Source organism: Plectropomus leopardus, chromosome 12 (genome assembly GCF_008729295.1).
Source record: "Plectropomus leopardus isolate mb chromosome 12, YSFRI_Pleo_2.0, whole genome shotgun sequence".
NCBI lineage: Eukaryota > Metazoa > Chordata > Actinopteri > Perciformes > Serranidae > Plectropomus > Plectropomus leopardus.
The window spans coordinates 14,888,839-14,906,300 of record NC_056474.1 but is presented as its reverse complement, the minus strand read 5'-3'; the positions used below and the strand labels follow the sequence as shown (position 1 = coordinate 14,906,300).

The window sequence follows — 17,462 nt, the reverse complement described above, 5'->3', positions numbered from 1 at the left end:
TGATATTTCCATCAATTCCTATCCCTGCATCTCTCTCTCTCTCTCTCTCTCTCTCTCTATATATATATATATATATATATATATATATATATATATATATATATAAATATAAATATAAATATATAGATATATATATATATATGTGTGTAGTATATGCATATATATATATATATATATATATATATATATATATATATATATATATATAGATAGATAGATAGATATTCAAAAGTGCAGTATAAGCAGGTATGACTTTTGATTTCCCTAAATATATTGCTCACACTCTCCCTTTGCATCACATAGGCCAATCATCTGGGGTTTATGTGCCTGGCCCACGTGGTCCCACTGGCTCTCCAGGCCCCAAAGGTGATCCTGGGGAGTCTGGGGATATTTATCTAGGATCCCCAGGTCTAGATGGGGATGAAGGCGATCAAGGGCCTCCAGGGGATCCGGGTCCGCCTGGACCTCCTGAAGACAGAAGTATGTGTAAATGTATTCTTTCTAAAAAGTTATCTAAATCTTATCTTCCAATCTCGGTAATACCAGTAATTTCAAATCTTGATTAACTCAGCAAACTTCTTGGATGGGTGATGGACTGTATTGTCATGTAAACCTTTTTTTACTGAAATCATTTATTATTCGCCTTTACATTGTCACTATAAGCTTATTGGGCAGTTATTACACAAGAGTTTATACATGGGATTTCTACAAGTATTGTCATCCTGTGAATATTGTTGAACATCTTCACAAAGCCCCTTTATTTATTTATTTATTTTTATCTTGTAAAGATAAAACGTCTGCAGTTCCTATACAGTAATGCATACAAACATTAGCTTTATGTGATGGAAGAAAAGTGCCAGGCTTTATGTTTAATAAAATGAACCAGCAGTTGTCAAAAACTACATAATGAGGCACATTGATCATTCAATGTGATCTTTGTTTTTGAAAATTGCTTGTAGCACACAGGACTACCAAAGGTCTGCCAGGAATGAAGGGAACGAGGGGTACACGTGGACCTATGGGATATGATGGGACGTATGGAAAGAAAGGTGGGAAACTAGGTGTCATTCATAAATTCATTGCTACAATTTAATTTCTTTTACATCTACCCGTACTGGCTAATTCCTCCGTTTATCACTAAGCTTCGATAGTAGACTATTACGTGCAGTTGTCACTAAATAGCAGTTCATGTAGCTCTCTAATGGTCTGAAGTTCAATATAAACAGGACTAACTATTCCCATGTCTTTTCTTTGTTCAGGAGAGAAAGGGGAGCCCTGTTATGATTGTATTGGATCAGGATCCCCAGGACCACCAGGTCCCCGTGGTCCACCTGGCATCCCGGGTAAAAACCATTCACAGCATGAAAACTACCAAATGCGTCTATGATATAGTCAGGATGTCCATCTTTACTCAGGATTACTAATGGTGTCTCTATGAAGGGTCTTTAGACAGTCCATTTTTAAAATTTCTTGTCAAATTCTGATTGTTGTATTCTCAGTACGTGTGTGAGTCTTTCCATGTTAAATATCTCTCAAACAATGTCCAGTTGGTTTTCCAATGGCGCCATGTCCTGGTGATTGCCTTCTTAGTTGCTGCTATAAGAGTTTTAGCCTTATATTGGTCTTCCTGTTGGACATTGTTCCTTGTAAAGTTACCCCAAAAAAGTACATTAAATGTCTTTGGTATTTTATAAAGTAACATCAGCTCCAACTCCATCCATACATCATTCCAGTATTTCTTAATTTTCATACATTACCAAAAAAACTTGAGTATGTCTTGCCTTATTCTCCCCACACAGTCTCTAGCAAGTCTTTTGAGTATGTGTACTTCCACATCCTGGAGCTGGTGGTTGATTGCTTTATGTTACATATCTTATACCAGTCCTTCTCCTACATTCAAATGCATTTTTCAGTTTTACCGGCAATGCTGGAAAGGGAAATGTTTAAAACTGGAATTAAGATTCTTTGTCTTTCTGTCGTTCAGGATATAGTCAAGGACCAGGTGCTGAAGGTGATCCAGGCCTCCCAGGGCCTTCTGGCTTACCTGGACTGCCAGTAAGAAAATATTTAAAAAAGTATTTTGTTGTTTGTTTTGTCAAACACTTGTTAACATTAGTTTTTTTCTGAAGGGTCTTATTGGTCAAATGGGGTTTCCAGGCCTTACGGGACAAAAGGGAGACTCACATTATTACAGCAGTCCTGGGGTGAAGGGAGAGAAAGGTGACCCGGGACGGATTGGTGGGCCCGGTGGAAATGGCCTCCCCGGGTTTCCTGGGCTACCAGGTCGCAAAGGAGATCAAGGGCCTCCGGGGGATTCAGTGAGAATGTTTTTGCAGACTTTCACTTAACATGCTGTTTATTTTGCCATTTTGATGTCACCTAAATTCTCAGACATGTCCAAGAGCTCATTCAGCCCAAACCAAACAAGTTCTCCATCTGCTTTCCAGTATCCCTTCCCTGGTTCAGAGGGAGACATTGGATTCCCAGGTCCACCAGGGCCCTTAGGCAATCCGGGACCACTCGGCTATCCTGGGCCAGAGGGATTTGGCCCCACTGGAATTCCTGGAAGTAAGGGAGCTGTTGGGGTACCTGGCTTTCCAGGACAGCCTGGATTTCCAGGTAAAGTAGTACACTGACCAATGTTCAATTAACGGATGTTTATAAATATAAACACACAAGAAGACAGACAGAAAGACTCCTTTCTTCTCTCACTCTATCACATGTAGGCCAGAAAGGTGAACCTAGCCCCATCCACACTAAAGGACTTCCAGGACCCCGAGGGTTTAAAGGTCAGCCAGGTTCAACTGGAAGCCCAGGTAAATGACTGTATGAATAAGAGATATATAGATGGAAGGATGGATGGATGTTCTTTACATTAACATACAACAGATAATGGAAGCGCCTCTCACCAACAAACATGCAGGTAGTTACGGAGCCCCAGGAACCCTAGGACCTCCAGGTTTACAAGGACAGAAAGGAGAAAGTGGTGAGGTGTCATTTCCTGGAAGGCCAGGATTCCCAGGACAGAAAGGTAATCCAGGTGCTATTGAGTTTAAGCCAAAAAAAGCCACATAGAGCCTGTTTTTTCCTGGTGTTAACATGCTTCCTGGGTGATTGTATCAAAACTGCACAACTCCGAGCCTGTCTGCTCATACCTGGCATTAGACTGCATCTCCACATGAGTCTGTAGTGACTACTTGTAATGAAAACGCACTTCCCCACTTTATATGGAAGTATATGTACATCATTTCTGTTTGCAAAGATTAAATGTGTTGCTCTTTTTAGTTAGCAGGATTGTTGTGCTATAGGCAAATTTAAAGAAGCTCTAATAATGCTCATTTTCAGGTTCATATTTGTATTTTGGGGGTCTACTAAAATCGGTTTGCATGCTTTAATGTTCAAAAAACACATCATGTGTCTCATACTGCCCGTTGCTGCAGCACCTCTGTCTGTCAGCTGGCTGTCTCTATGCACATTCTACTCTTTCTGTTACGTTATGATGTCACCAAGTTATGGAAGTAAACACTGAAACTCAAACAAGCTGTTTCAGGCAGCCTAGCAACAATGACTTCTGAGGGAGAAAGAGCTCCCTTTGGCTTGGACTTTGGGCTTTATTACTTAGGAGACCTTTTACAAGCACAAAAATGCCATACAAAACAATAAAGAAAAGGGAAAATCCAAAAAGCATAATAGACCCCCTTTAAAGCCTTTATTGACCACTGCTGCTGAGTATGTGCTTCACACCAGGGACACTCTTAAAGGGCCAACTGTTAGCATCACGGCCAATATGTTCTAAAGGTTATTAACAGGTTTAATAACAGAGTTGAGCTGTTTCAGTGTTGATGTGATTTTGCTAGGACAGTTTAACAGCTGTTGCTGCTGTTAGCCTGTGCCAACCAGGCAGACGGGGAACTGACTATTTGCCAGCCTGGGAGGAGAGTGCTGATTCTAACCCATGTAATGGTAGCAACAGAAAGTTTTCTCATCTAGTGAGTAGTCAGATGAGCAAGAATGAGTAGGCAGCCCATCAGTGCAGCCCAGGTAAGATTATTATACACACTGCTGAGAAAATGTGGCCATATCTGGCCCAGACCACCTCAGAATGTGGTGTTTGCGATTGGATCTGACAACACATGGACACATTTGTTCCATACTCACCTGTACTTAGAGCTGTCCACTTTTGATCCGGTCACCCAAAACACATGCTAATACCAGATGTGAACAGGACCATAGATTCAAGGTTATTAAAGCACAAGTCATATTACCAGTCAACAGTTTAAGTTATTTGGGTTTTGAAACATCCTGAAGAGAGGGCAGAGCAGCTAAAAGTACTATCAATGCATTATTCATGTTTTTATCACCATGATTGTCTCTGTGTATATTGTCCAGGTGACAAGGGGCAGCCAGGTCTTCCAGGCTTTCCTGCTGGGGGCTTGCCTGGTCGGCCAGGACCACTAGGTCTTCCTGGACCCGCAGGACAGAAGGTTAGAGACTTAATGAAAAATATGCCATATATATTGGCTACTAAATAGTGGTATACATCTACATTTAGAATATATATAGTACTTTCCTGCCTGTTTTATGAAAGCAAATACAATTTTAAACCATTCAGTTTTAACTCAATATTCCAGGCTTTATGCTGTGTAATACAGATGCAGGTGACAAATAGGAAATATGAAGTTGTGTACAAGGTTTCCTGAAATGGTTTCCATTTTACATTAATCTGAAATAACTGCTGTTGGAGTGGATGATTAGACTGCAGGGGATCAATTGCCATTTGGGAATTATACTTTTTTTGTTTTCTTGCTGAGTTTGATGAGAGGATTGTTACCACTCTCTCTATATGATAAATAGGAAGCTACAGTCTACAGCCAGTCATCTTAGAGACTCAAAATGAGCAACCAACTAGCCTGGATCTGTCCAAAAGTAACACAAAGATGCCCTGTTTTTAAAGGTACTATATGCAACATTCGGAACATTAATATAGCAGCAAACCACTATTTGCTATGTGAAGATATTGTGGAGTAATGGCATTTTGAGCGCAGAATGAAGTTATGCTACGTCACTGTGTCCTGTAATCCGAGCCTCTCTGTCTGATGTTGAGGTAGACTTCCCAGCTGCACGTGCATGTTAGTGATTGTACCTGTGAATTTGTCCTGCTGGCTAGTTCATTGTCATCACACTGCACAGCGCTCACACAGCAATTACTGCTGATTGGGCGTTGTCAAGTCGTGGTAAACACCTTTTGGTTTTCCCTGGTTTATATAATTAGCTCGGTCAGCACTGTTCACACTGTTTGCACTGTCAGGACTGTTGACTACTAGCCGCTGGCTCAGCCACCTTTATGTGCAGATAATCCTGCCTCAGATTCTAAATCATAAATATGCTCTGAATGTCGCATACAGCTCCTTTAAAGAAGTAACTGTTTTTCTGGAAGGTCAAATGTTCATTTTCTTTGATCTTTAAAATAAATTTGCATCTTTTCAGTATTTCAGCTCTCATGGCTTCTGTATTGAATATAATAAAAGTTCACTCCTGAAGGGAATTTAATTGAATGTTAAATGTTAAGGACTTTTCAGCTCTTCTTAAGCTGTTTCAGTCCCAAAGACAGCTCCCTCTGACCTCTATGCAGATATTTGTTTCTCTGTGTGTTTTATTGTGAAAAGTCATGATAGACAACTAGCAGCACTGAAGCAACACCATACTGTAAGCACATTGAAATGTGTAAAGATTAAAAAAAATAAACAATATGCTGTATATTTGTGATCATCAGGGGGAGAGTGGCCTTGGATACCCTGGCCCCCCAGGACCCCCAGGGCCGACAGGAGCAGATGGAGCTCCGGGGGCTTTAGGAGATCCTGGAATCCCTGGGGGTTCTGGGAACCCAGGACGAAATGGCAATCCTGGTTTTCCAGGAGAAAAGGGTACAGTATTCAAAAAATAATCATGAATACATATTCAAACAATACATGTTCATCTATTTACTACTTATTTTATGTTACATTCAGGAATTAAAGGTTCTGTAGGGCCCCCTGGACCAGCTGGTACTAAAGATTCATGTAAAGGTGATTTACCTGGACCAAGGGGAGCACAAGGACCAGATGGTTATCCAGGACTTCCAGGTCAGTGTATACCTGAGTCATGTGATATACTTAACTGTCAACTCCAGGGAGACAATGAATGCACAAGGTGAAAGATGAGAGATGATGAAATGTGGACCATCTTCCCCATAATTTATCACTGTCCAACAGTTTTAAAGTCCCCCTTTGCTCAAAAATATGTTTTTTATTTTATATCCCTAAAATGTGTGACCTTCACTGCACTGATTGTATCTGTCACTATACTATAGATAAAGTTTGTCAACAGAGAGGAGTTTTAACTTTACTGAAGGGGGGGTGTCTCTGTATTTCCCCAAAACCTGAGATTCAAACGGACACCAGGCAAACTAGATTGTGTTTGTCATTATTACAAAAGCCAATGTCTAATTCAGGACCACATATGGACAGACTTCGACTCAACAAGCAAAGGAACCTGTAACCTCCAGGTCAGAGCAGACTTGTCAGTACACAGGGTGAGCAGTCATCAGAGTTTGTAGTTTTTGAATGTAAACTGGACCCTGGAGCTTCCTTCCAATATCAACCAAAAACTCCATCTAGCAGATATTATTGTTTCTTTCCCAAACACGGATGCTGTGTCAGCCGTTGCCAGTTAACCTACGAGCTAACAAGCTAACAAACAATATACAGTGAATGAAAAAATGCTAGCAGCATATGCCATTCTGATACATCTGCTAGTCACCAATTTTGGTGCACAACAGACTCCTCGTCTTAGTCTGACTGAGGCTCAAATATGTATGGCTGAGTCTCTCCTTTAACGCTGACGCACTTGATGCTCAATGCTCTCTCACAGGTCAAACAAGCACGATCCATGTTAAATTCAAATCCATGTTAAATAAAAATCAGTATAAGAATACTTTAAAACATGCCTGAAGAGGGACTTGAAACCATTTCTTTCTGTCGGGAATAAACACTTTACCACCATTCCTTTATCTCCATTTTTCCTTTTTCCACCTACAATTTTCTCTGTCTTTTTCTCCTCCTCTTTCCCAGGACCTGACGGCTCCCCCGGTGAGAAGGGAAACCCAGGTTTGCCAGGGTTTGGTCGTCCTGGTGCCACCGGTGAACCTGGCCTTCTTGGGCCATCAGTACCAGGCTCACGTGGGCTTACTGGACAAAAAGGGATCAAGGGACAAAACGGCGTGCCTGGTCAACCAGGTATGTTATCTGACACTCATCTGATGACGTTCAGTTCTTCAATACATGATGCATGTGAGGGGAAGGCTTTCAGCTTTTGAAATGTCTTTGAGTACTTTATAATATCTAATGCCTTAGCCATCTACTACATAAGTAAACATTGAGCCTCATTCACAAACAGTGCGTACGCTCAAATCTGTGCTTGAACCTTGTATACAAACATTTTAGTAATAATCTGGGATTCATCAATATTTTCTTACCTGCATGTGTTTGTACTCTAATTATTTACAAAGGCAAACAGACAATATTTAAAACCATTAATTTACTAATGCATTGGTCAGTTGTAGCCTATTAAATGACCTGTAATTGACACCCTCCCATCCTTATCAGTAAATAATAAAAAATTGAGTGTCCCAGTTTTTATTTTAGAAATCGCTCATATTGTATGTTCATTTGCAGCCAATTGGTTAATTGCTAGTCAATTAATAGGTATGCAGGATATAAGAATCATGACGCACTTCTAAGCGGGTGTTAAGAATTCATATCTAACCTTGAGACTGCAGTGCATGCCTTCAGCAGAGAGCACATCAGAGACCAAAATGTTTGAACATGTTTGCAGAGAGTGATGAATGGCTTATCAGCTTTCTGACTGCTGCTACATTCAGAGATGCCCTCTGACAGTCCAGCAGCGGTGTGTGTGGCCTTAATACGTGCAAAAAAACAACTTCACCACTTTGTCCATGATACACCTCTGGGCAAACAGATTTCCTTGTATACAGAAAAGGGGGTGTGGCAGTATGTTGATTGCAGACAGTTTAAATGATTCTGATTCAACAGCATACGCACAATGATGAAAACAAAATCAGCTGGTGTGCACGTGTCATAAATCATGTGGTAGTTTTGTGGGCGCATGGAGTAAGAGTAAGAACGTTTCTTCGCACATAGTAAATGAGGCCCTTAATGTCTGTTACATTGTATGTCTTTATGGACTTGTGTTTGGAGCTTGTTTTTATCTGTTCATCTCACTATTTCTCAGGACTGAGAGGAGACCCGGGACCGGATGGGTTACCAGGATATGGATCAGAAGGGTTGCCTGGAATTACAGGACCACCAGGCCAAATAGGTAACACACAAATGCAGCCACGTAGATCTTCAAAGACAGGTAAAGCTATGAAGATCAACTACACATCTTTAATAAATAAAGGTAAAAGTTAGAAAGTCTTGCGTCAGAACTGAAACAGCAGTTGTTAATTAATTGTAGTTGTAGATGTGGTTTTACAGATGTTATGGAGTAAATGCTGCCATGACTGTTCACAGGTGACCCTGGCCCAGATGGAGCCAAAGGTGTCCCAGGTCCACCAGGAATGAATGGCGACCCAGGTCCCAGAGGTCTTCCAGGCCTTCCATCACCACAACCATTAAACATTTTTGGGCCCCCAGGGGAGCCTGGCGATCTGGGTAAGCTTTACAATAAAGTCTTCTCATTAATTTTTTTTATACAACCGCTTACAGTTGTTTCACAAAATATAACACAAACAAAGAGATCTTTTTATACCTCGGCAATAGCAGAGGCCGGAGACATCATGTTTTCAGGTTGTCCGTAAGTACGCCCAGCACATTCTTGTGAATGCAATATCTTGAGAAAACCTTGAGGGATTTTTTTCATATTTGGCACAAACATTCACATAGAATCAATGAACTTATTAGATTTTGATAGTCAAACTTTATGGTCACCATAACCTTGTCAGTCTCATTCTTGTGAACGCAATCTCTCAACAACACCTTGAGGGAATTTCATCAAATTTGGCACAAATGTTAAAGTGGCCTCAAGGATGAGCTGATTGGATTTTCGTGGTTAGAAGTCACATTGATCTTGCATTCTCAAATGATCAAATGGACTCAAGGATGAACTGATTAGATTTTGGTGGTCAAAAGTCAAAGTCACACTGACCTTGCATCTGTCTCATTTTCGTGCACGCAATATCTAAAGATGGCCTCGAGGGAGTTTTCTCAAATTCGGTAGAAACATCCACTTGGACTCAAGAATGTACTGATTAGAATATGGTGGTCAAAAGTCAAAGGTCAATGTCATGGTGACCACATAAAACATGTTTTGGGCCAAGTTAAGAGCCTTGGGAGGATACCTTGAAACTGTGATAATTGCATAGATTGTCTATGTGTGAAGCATAGATGTTTTCACAGACATGGATGTAAACTGTAAGTGCAGCTTGACTGGTGCGTGGAAACATACAACCGCATGGCGTTATATCTAGTTTTAACTCCACTTTAGATTTTGGTACATCATATTGCTAGAGTGCATGTGAGGTCAGAAATGGATACTTTACCAGCTTCATTGTTTAGTACAGCCTATGAGATGGTGATAATATTCTAACTCTAGCTTTATTTTGTCAGGTCAACCTGGTCTCCCTGGTGCCCGTGGAGATACTGGAGGTATAGGACCAAAAGGGCAGAGAGGGATACATGGAGCACGAGGGAGTCCTGGGCAAAGAGGTTTGAATTTAGTTTCACATTTGTAACAAAACATTTGTCATTATTGTGGTTTATCAAATTAACAGCTGAAACTGCATTAGTAATGTGTGTCTATTAGTGTTGTCAAGATAATGGAATTTTTTATCCTCAATACCTTGAAATACCTTTAGAAACATCAATATTTGATACCTTTTGGGATACCACGAAACTGACACTAAGTGTTTAATGAAGAATAAATATAACAAGGCTACAACATGACAACAAAATCTTTTTGTTTCTTAGTTGGTAGGATAGACAGCAGAATGACTGTGGTAAATATCAGAGAGACTGTTTCAGATATTCAGATATTTTGTCATGTATCATAAATCAATATTACTAGTACCTATCTTTGTCAAGGTTCCCCAGGTGATCCAGGTGTTGATGAATCAGTGCTCTCAGAAGGAAGTCGAGGACTTCCTGGAGCTCCAGGAGACTCAGGAGTCCAAGGGCCTCCAGGTAAGACCCAAAAGTTAGCTTAAAGGGCGTACACATTCACTTTATCCCATTAAACTGACACTTTCAATAACCATGACAGGATCACAGTATATGTATAAATCATACCTTACTGTATCCTGTACAGCTGGAGATGTCAAGGTGTTTTTCAATATGTCTTACCTAAAAAATATGATTTTTTAACCCTCAAAGGCCAAAAGGGAATAAAAGGAGATCGAGGAATCTCTGGAAGGCCAGGTCCAGGTGGTGTACCAGGTCCAGCTGGAAACAAAGGGGTTAATGGAGAGCCACATTACTGTGGATATGGATTGCCAGGACCAGCGGGACAAAAGGTACAAGGGGTTCCCACAGTCATGGAAAAGCTGGAAAAGTCATTGAAATTCATAGTAACATTTTCCAGGCCTGGAAAAGTCATGAAATTAGTAAAAAATCATTGAAAGTTTTGGGATTTTGTTGTGTGTAATGAAATTGTTACTGTATCTTCCATGTGTAACCTTTCACATAATGTAACATAACGGGAAATTTATTCTATTATTATTTTTTTATTATTTATTATTTTATTTATTTTGTCGACGTAACCTAGCTCTCATATGTTGATTTGTGACGTTTTCTTTACTGTCATGTACATTTTTCATTATCTGGATGCACACTAACTGAAATTGTTTTTGAAAACAATTTGAATCTAATATGTTTAAAAAAGAAAAAAGGAAAAAAAATCAAGTGGTTCCTTGTAAAGTCATGGAAAAGTTTTGAAATTGCATCCATAAAATTGTATGGGAACCTTTGGTACTGATGATTGATCTTAAAAGTCTTGGTGACTGGTGCAGTGGAGCAGAGGGCTACGTAGTAAAACATATTTGTTAATTATCATTAATTAAGATTTTTCTCTCTTTTCCTTTGCATGTGTTTGTATTTTTGTTCTTCCTGTCCTCAGGGTGAACCAGGATTAACCAGTCCTTATGTGATGAAGGGTCAGAAAGGTGAATTTGGTTCTTTTGGACCTTCAGGTTTACCAGGAAGCCACGGAGCCAAAGGAAACCCAGGGCCTATTGGACAAAATGGTTACTTTTGCTGATCACAAAAACAAGGCACTTTTTATATTTTGTATATTTTGCTCAAAATCAGTTTACCTCTCGCTGCTCCTCTGTCCCCATCCTGATGTTCCAGGTTCACTTGGCTATGAGGGGCCTAAAGGTTCAAAAGGGCCTCCAGGAAGCAAAGGACAGCGGGGACCCAATGGATCACCAGGTAAAGTCCTTTGAAATAGTTGTTTTTAATACATTACTAAAGGAGTAAACTTTACATCTTTACTAAATCAATGCACAACAAATTCTAAAAGTGCCGCCTGCAATGTAACCTGAACTGTAGTCAGTTTTGAGAGATAAGGAACTTGAATTGTAATTTCCCTGGTCCATTTTATTTGTACTTTCTTTCAAATTTGTCGGCTGCCTTACTTTTTTTCTTATTTGTTTACCTCAGGTGTTCCAGGCCTGCCAGGTAGCAGGGGTTACCCAGGTCCTAAAGGCAACCCGGGCTGGGATGGGATCCCTGGACCACCAGGGCAGGAAGGAGACACTAGTAAATAGAATCCTATATGAAAAGTTCTGTGTGGCTATATAAGGTCCATAGCTGAGTTTCCATCAAAAGCTTTTGGTACGGTACATCTGGAACCAAAAGTAACACCTACAAATAGTTACCTAGACCTTAGATCTGTTTAGTGTTTCCACAGCAGACAGTTTTCCTACATTTAGGCAGGGTTGTTGTCACCTGCTGCTCCTTCCAGCAGCACTCGCTGCATTTCCTTGTTCACTGGTGATAGGAGTAAAGTCCACAGATTGGGACTGTACGGCAACATTTTCAAAACAAAAAAGAGCAGGCTGGAATTAGAGTCTCTCTCAAAGGGTTTTTTTTTTTTTTAAATTGTTGGTTTGTGCATGAACTTCTTGTCAGGCAACAGCAGGGGTTAAGTGCTACCCAAGCACACAGAAATGATGCTCGAAAAGATTTCTTTCTCCAAGTGAGGATTACACATATGCAGTTCACATAATCTGGTGGTAATTAATATACATTTTTAAATGCTTGAAGATACAGTCATTAAGATACAGTCCAAGAGAGAGAATAAAACCAGAGGAATGGTCAAAGTTGTCATGTTGAGATTTAAGGTGTGTTGGTGGACTCATGCATTGAGTAACATTACAAGTTACACAACATTCCACCTTAAAAGTTGCCAGCAGTCGACCCAGTGATTTTAATAATTTTTTTCTTAGTCTACAGCTGCTGCTAGAAACTGCAAAACATCTTTTAATTTTAAAGTAGTTTGCTTATGTTTGAAAAACTTGTCACAGTAAGAACAAGGGTTAAGCCAGTCACAGCTCAGCCCTGAGCACAGTGTGTTGATTCTCTACTGACCAACAAAAGGACTATTTCTAGTCCACCTTTTAGTACCAGATCTTAATGCTAGGTACTCCAGGCAGAGGGATGACCAAAATGGAGACAGTTCCAAAGGTACTAAAGGTACCCTCCACAACTTTTCATAATGAAAACGCAAAAAAAAAAAAAGAGCCAACCGAACCAACCAGCTGGTGGAAAGCTCCATGTGATCATGTATATTGCAAATCTGTAATGGTCATAGTTTGTATTTTCTTAATGTCCACACCACTGAACTGTAGAAAAAATGGTCTCCTTCAAAATCATAGCTGTAAGCAAAACTCAGTTCACCTAACCTTTCCATCTATCCTTCCATCTTTCCTCTATAGTCATAATAGGAGGGACTCCTGGCAGGCGTGGTGACCCAGGTCAACAAGGTGAGTCTTACGTAAATGACATTGTCCTTTTCAAGACTTACAAACGCCTTGCTTGTGTCAGTTTCCTTCATTTTTAAAAAGACATGTATATTGTAACACTCAACCCATTTGGAGAATGAAAAACAGTCAGATAAACCTCAGAAATATGAGTCTGGTTTTTGCACTTTTCATGTCATGCTATGCTCAACAGATATTAAAGCCATGCAGCTGTTAGAAGATGAATAATGAGACAGGTTCAACATATCTCAATATTATTAAATATATTACTGAAAGAGACACTTTGTTTGTTAATGTCCTTATATGTATGATATCAAACAATCCATGAAGTAAAAAACCCTGAATGTTTTAAGGTAATTATCACTAATCCATGTATAGCTCATGCTAGTCACTAATTGCAAGATTGGGTTTTGATGTAGTAAACAATAAAATGATGATCTAATGTCTTAAATCTTTATAAAATTAGTGTGAATAAACATTCATTCTTCACTGCTAATTACTACTGTTGTAGACATCAGTGCATGTCTATGTATTTCTGGCTTCTAGGGCCCCCCGGGGATCGTGGTCCCCCTGGCATGTCTGTTTCAGGGGGTCCTGGACCAATAGGAGACAGAGGAAATCCAGGTTCACCTGGGCTCACTGGTCTTAAAGGACCACCAGGAAGAGATGGTGAATGTGTTTCTGGGTCAAAAGGAAACCTTGGCCATCCTGGCCCTTCTGGTAGCCCAGGTGAGGATGTGGTGTTGGAAGACTTAAAATTCTCACACACCCTTGTAGTTTTAACATGTTGGTTCCTTAGTTTTTATTTTTTATTAGCTTTGTTCTCAGTTTTCACATTTCACGCTTTCATTACACTAAAGTAAATCTTGCTCTTCGACTGCATATATAGGCTATCGTGGCTTACGTGGCCCTCCAGGTCCTACAGTGTATCTCTTAAAAGGAGACAGAGGGGACCCAGGTCCTACAGGAGTCCCAGGCTCTAGTGGACCCCGAGGAGATCCAGGCCTTGAAGGTCCAACTGTAAGTTTGCCTAACATTTATTTTTCAAGGAATATTGGAGAAATGCCAAACAAAAGAGTCTTTATAAGAGAGAATAAAAATTCAAGTCCACCATTTCTATCCATATTTGTATTAAACAGTATACAATGGAGGATTTTTTCAACAAATAAAGTATAGACTCATACAGAAGTAGTCCCTCTCAATCATCACTTATGAACTAGAAGTGTGTGGTGGTTTATTTATTTCTCTCCTTTATATTCTTTATTTTTTATTTGTATGGTGCTGTGTTTGGTATATGTCTGGGAGCAGTGTGCAGTTGAGGTCAAGACTTTATAAAAAGGCACAGACCAAGGTGCCAGACCACAAGCAGCATGGATCCAAGAGGAAGCTATGAAAATCACAGACACATGGCCAAAAAAAAAAACACAATCTAATGCAAATACAGCGAGGCGAGACATGACAAAGCTGGGGTTGGCTCTTATTTTCGCTTTCGCTAGCTATACTGTTCACAAACAGTAGCTGACAGTTCCTGCATAGTGTACTTGTCACAAAGGAGATGTGATTTTCTCTTCAAGCAAAGGTTTTTCAAAACTAAAAAAAAAAATAAATAAACATGACAGAATCTTTTTAGAGGATCTGTGCTCAACAGAAGTATCACCTCATTCCCATCTGTTTGACTGCTCTGCATCATTTGGGATTTTTTTTTTTCATTGTTTGTTGTGTTTGATATTGTGTGGTGACGGGCTGCAGAATTAAGATGTCTGGAAATTATTGACTGCTCTTCCTCTCTGCATCTTGTTTCACCTGTTCATCTTTTCCTCTTCCTGTTTTAATGGCTTGCACTAACCAAAAATTTGCATTTCTGTGCAATCAGCACATCTGTGTATTACATCACCCAGAGGAGAGAGAAGAAGTCAGATCTTTACTTAAAGGAGCTGTGAGCAACATTCAGAGCACTAATATAGCAGCAAACCAGTACTTGCTCTGTAAAGATATAGAGGAGTAATGGCGCCCTGAGCAGAGAATTAAGTTGTGTTCTGTCTGTGTGTGTTTGTTGTGGTAAGCTGGTCCAGCTGCACATGCATATTATTACATGTGCATGTCCAACTGGCTAACTTATGGCTGCCAATATTCATTCAGCTCATATGGTGGTTACCGTTGATTTCAGGATAGTGTCAGTGCAAAGGTGAAGCGCCCAACCTTTCGGTTCCTTCCTGGTTGATGTAATTAGCTGTTGCCGTTGTTAAGCACTGTTGGCTCAGCCATCTTCTAATAAGAATTGTGTCTAGACAGCTCTTACAATCTTACAAGCTCCTTTAAACAGTGTGCCTTTTCTTTCAGCAGAATAACCAAGAAAAGATTACTTTTAGGCATTATCTGCAGTTGAACAACTCAAGTAAAGTCTTCTATGTCTTGCCACACTACAAAAAGTATAATCTTTGACCTTTCATTGTTTCATTTGCCTCCCCAGGGTCCTAGAGGCAGACCTGGAGACCCGGGACCAAGAGGTGATTCTGGTCCTCCTGGAAACTATGGGCCTCCAGGTAATAAATAATTTCAACCTTAGCCTTTACATTTGGTATTCTCCTTCAATTCTTCCCCAGACAATGGCAGAGCTGTCATCACAGAAAAGAAGAAGTCCACAATTGATTTATGTTTTCACAACTGAGATGAAATAAAAATAGGACAGAACATAAAATGGACAGAGAAAAACAAGATTCATTTAACTTTTCCTTGGGATATCTAATACGCAAAGCAAGCTAATTCCCTGGAAATCTATTTATGACCTGTGTGTTTTAGGTGGTAGGGGAGATCCTGGATACATCCCAGGCCCTCCTGGTCCACCTGGGATTAAAGGATTTCCTGGACGACCTGGTATGGCAAAAGTTTGTCTTATTCCTGTTCAAAATAACCAGGAATTATAGTGAGCCCTTGTAAAATCTATCAGTTATGAATCATAGCAGAGATACAATATTCCAACTGTTACTGTCAGATAACCTGTCTAGTACTTGAATATTGTCACTGTTGGCTTACTATTGACATTTACAAAAAGTCAGCCATTGGCCCACAGATATTACAGCCTTCCAAATGCTTCTGCTCCATTACTACAGGCCCCAAAGGTGAACCAGCGTTTAGCATAGAAATATATGAACCAGGACCTTCTGGCTTAACTGGTACCCGTGGCAATCGAGGAGACCCAGGGATTACTGGACCACCAGGACTGCCAGGCCCACCAGGTTAAAAATCTTTGATCTCAGCTGTCTATGCATTAGTTTTAAGGTCCCTGACATACCAAGCTGACATCCGGTCAATGTCAGGTCATTGGTGAGTGTTTGTTTTGGTGTTGTGTCCCACAGTGTTGGCCGTCATTGCCTTGTTTTTGTTTTGTTTTTTTGTTCTTGCACCATGTGACACTAATTTTTTCTGTCCCAGGTCAGCCAGGCGTCAAAGGAGAGCCCGGTTTCAACCCAGATGGCCCGCCCGGCTTTACTGGCCACAAAGGAGACAAAGGAATAGCAGGGCTTCCAGGTGTGTGCATACGTGTGGGTTGAAGCATATACTGTAAGAGTAATGGACATAGCTACAGCTATCACCCATTGGTTTCTGTTCTATCTTGGGTTTTTTTTGAGCCAGAAGTGACAATATTTGGGTAAGAGGTAGAGCTCTCTGAGAAGCCAAGGACACTATCGTCAGACAGCCTGTCACTCAAAACGGACCACCATTAATTATGTGTCATTTTAAGCCTCAATAAAATGTAAATGTGTGACTTATATAAAAATTCACCCTGCGTACAGTTGTCATGAACAGGAAAATTAGCCATTGAAATCAAAACTGTGTTTTGTACTAGGCTGTAAACATATTTATTTCTGCTGTAAAGTTGGCCGTTTTAACATAGAGGTCTATGGACATTTAATGGCCTCTGGAGTTAGCCTCAAGTGGCCAGTCAATGAACTGCAGTTTTTGGCACTTCCATGTTTCATCTTTATTTTTCAGCCCCAGACATTGCCGCTTGGTTTTAAGCTTTGTTTGTGTGTGCGAAACAGATAATATGTTACAATGATAACAATAGGAATTTGATCTCATACCTCTCTACAATATGTGCCTACATCATGGGGTGTAAGCGTGTTGCAGTGGCTTTACACTTGAACACTTGGGGTACACCCTGAACAGGCCGTTAGTCTGTTGAAGGGCTGACACTTAAGGACAGACAGCAATTCACGCTCACAGTCACACCTACGGCCAATTTAGAATCACCCATTAACCTGACCAGTCTTTGGACTGTGGGAGAGAGCAGTAGAGCCCAAAGAAAACCCACACTGACTCAGGTTCAAACCCCCCCACCCCAGATTCGAACCATATGGATGGCATATGAATTGCATGTTACAAACACACATCTCAGTCCAGTGAAAGTTAGCAGTGACAAAGA

At 40.4% G+C, this 17,462-nt stretch overlaps 1 protein-coding gene across 1 annotated transcript in view; it reads left to right on the top strand.

The window, feature by feature from the left end:
- LOC121951868 (collagen alpha-5(IV) chain-like) overlaps window positions 1-17,462 on the top strand; it is a 35,965-nt gene that overhangs the window by 14,360 nt on the left and 4,143 nt on the right. Inside the window, exons 21-47 of the mRNA XM_042498353.1 lie at window positions 304-480; window positions 960-1,049; window positions 1,260-1,343; window positions 1,985-2,055; window positions 2,130-2,318; window positions 2,448-2,619; window positions 2,727-2,816; window positions 2,924-3,031; window positions 4,390-4,484; window positions 5,774-5,924; window positions 6,009-6,122; window positions 7,110-7,274; window positions 8,290-8,376; window positions 8,571-8,711; window positions 9,666-9,764; window positions 10,140-10,238; window positions 10,428-10,567; window positions 11,170-11,296; window positions 11,403-11,483; window positions 11,715-11,813; window positions 12,992-13,039; window positions 13,583-13,765; window positions 13,926-14,056; window positions 15,507-15,579; window positions 15,836-15,910; window positions 16,147-16,272; window positions 16,469-16,564. Coding sequence (XP_042354287.1) covers window positions 304-480; window positions 960-1,049; window positions 1,260-1,343; window positions 1,985-2,055; window positions 2,130-2,318; window positions 2,448-2,619; window positions 2,727-2,816; window positions 2,924-3,031; window positions 4,390-4,484; window positions 5,774-5,924; window positions 6,009-6,122; window positions 7,110-7,274; window positions 8,290-8,376; window positions 8,571-8,711; window positions 9,666-9,764; window positions 10,140-10,238; window positions 10,428-10,567; window positions 11,170-11,296; window positions 11,403-11,483; window positions 11,715-11,813; window positions 12,992-13,039; window positions 13,583-13,765; window positions 13,926-14,056; window positions 15,507-15,579; window positions 15,836-15,910; window positions 16,147-16,272; window positions 16,469-16,564 — 3,111 coding nt within the window. The remainder of the gene's footprint in view (window positions 1-303; window positions 481-959; window positions 1,050-1,259; window positions 1,344-1,984; window positions 2,056-2,129; window positions 2,319-2,447; window positions 2,620-2,726; window positions 2,817-2,923; window positions 3,032-4,389; window positions 4,485-5,773; window positions 5,925-6,008; window positions 6,123-7,109; window positions 7,275-8,289; window positions 8,377-8,570; window positions 8,712-9,665; window positions 9,765-10,139; window positions 10,239-10,427; window positions 10,568-11,169; window positions 11,297-11,402; window positions 11,484-11,714; window positions 11,814-12,991; window positions 13,040-13,582; window positions 13,766-13,925; window positions 14,057-15,506; window positions 15,580-15,835; window positions 15,911-16,146; window positions 16,273-16,468; window positions 16,565-17,462) is intronic.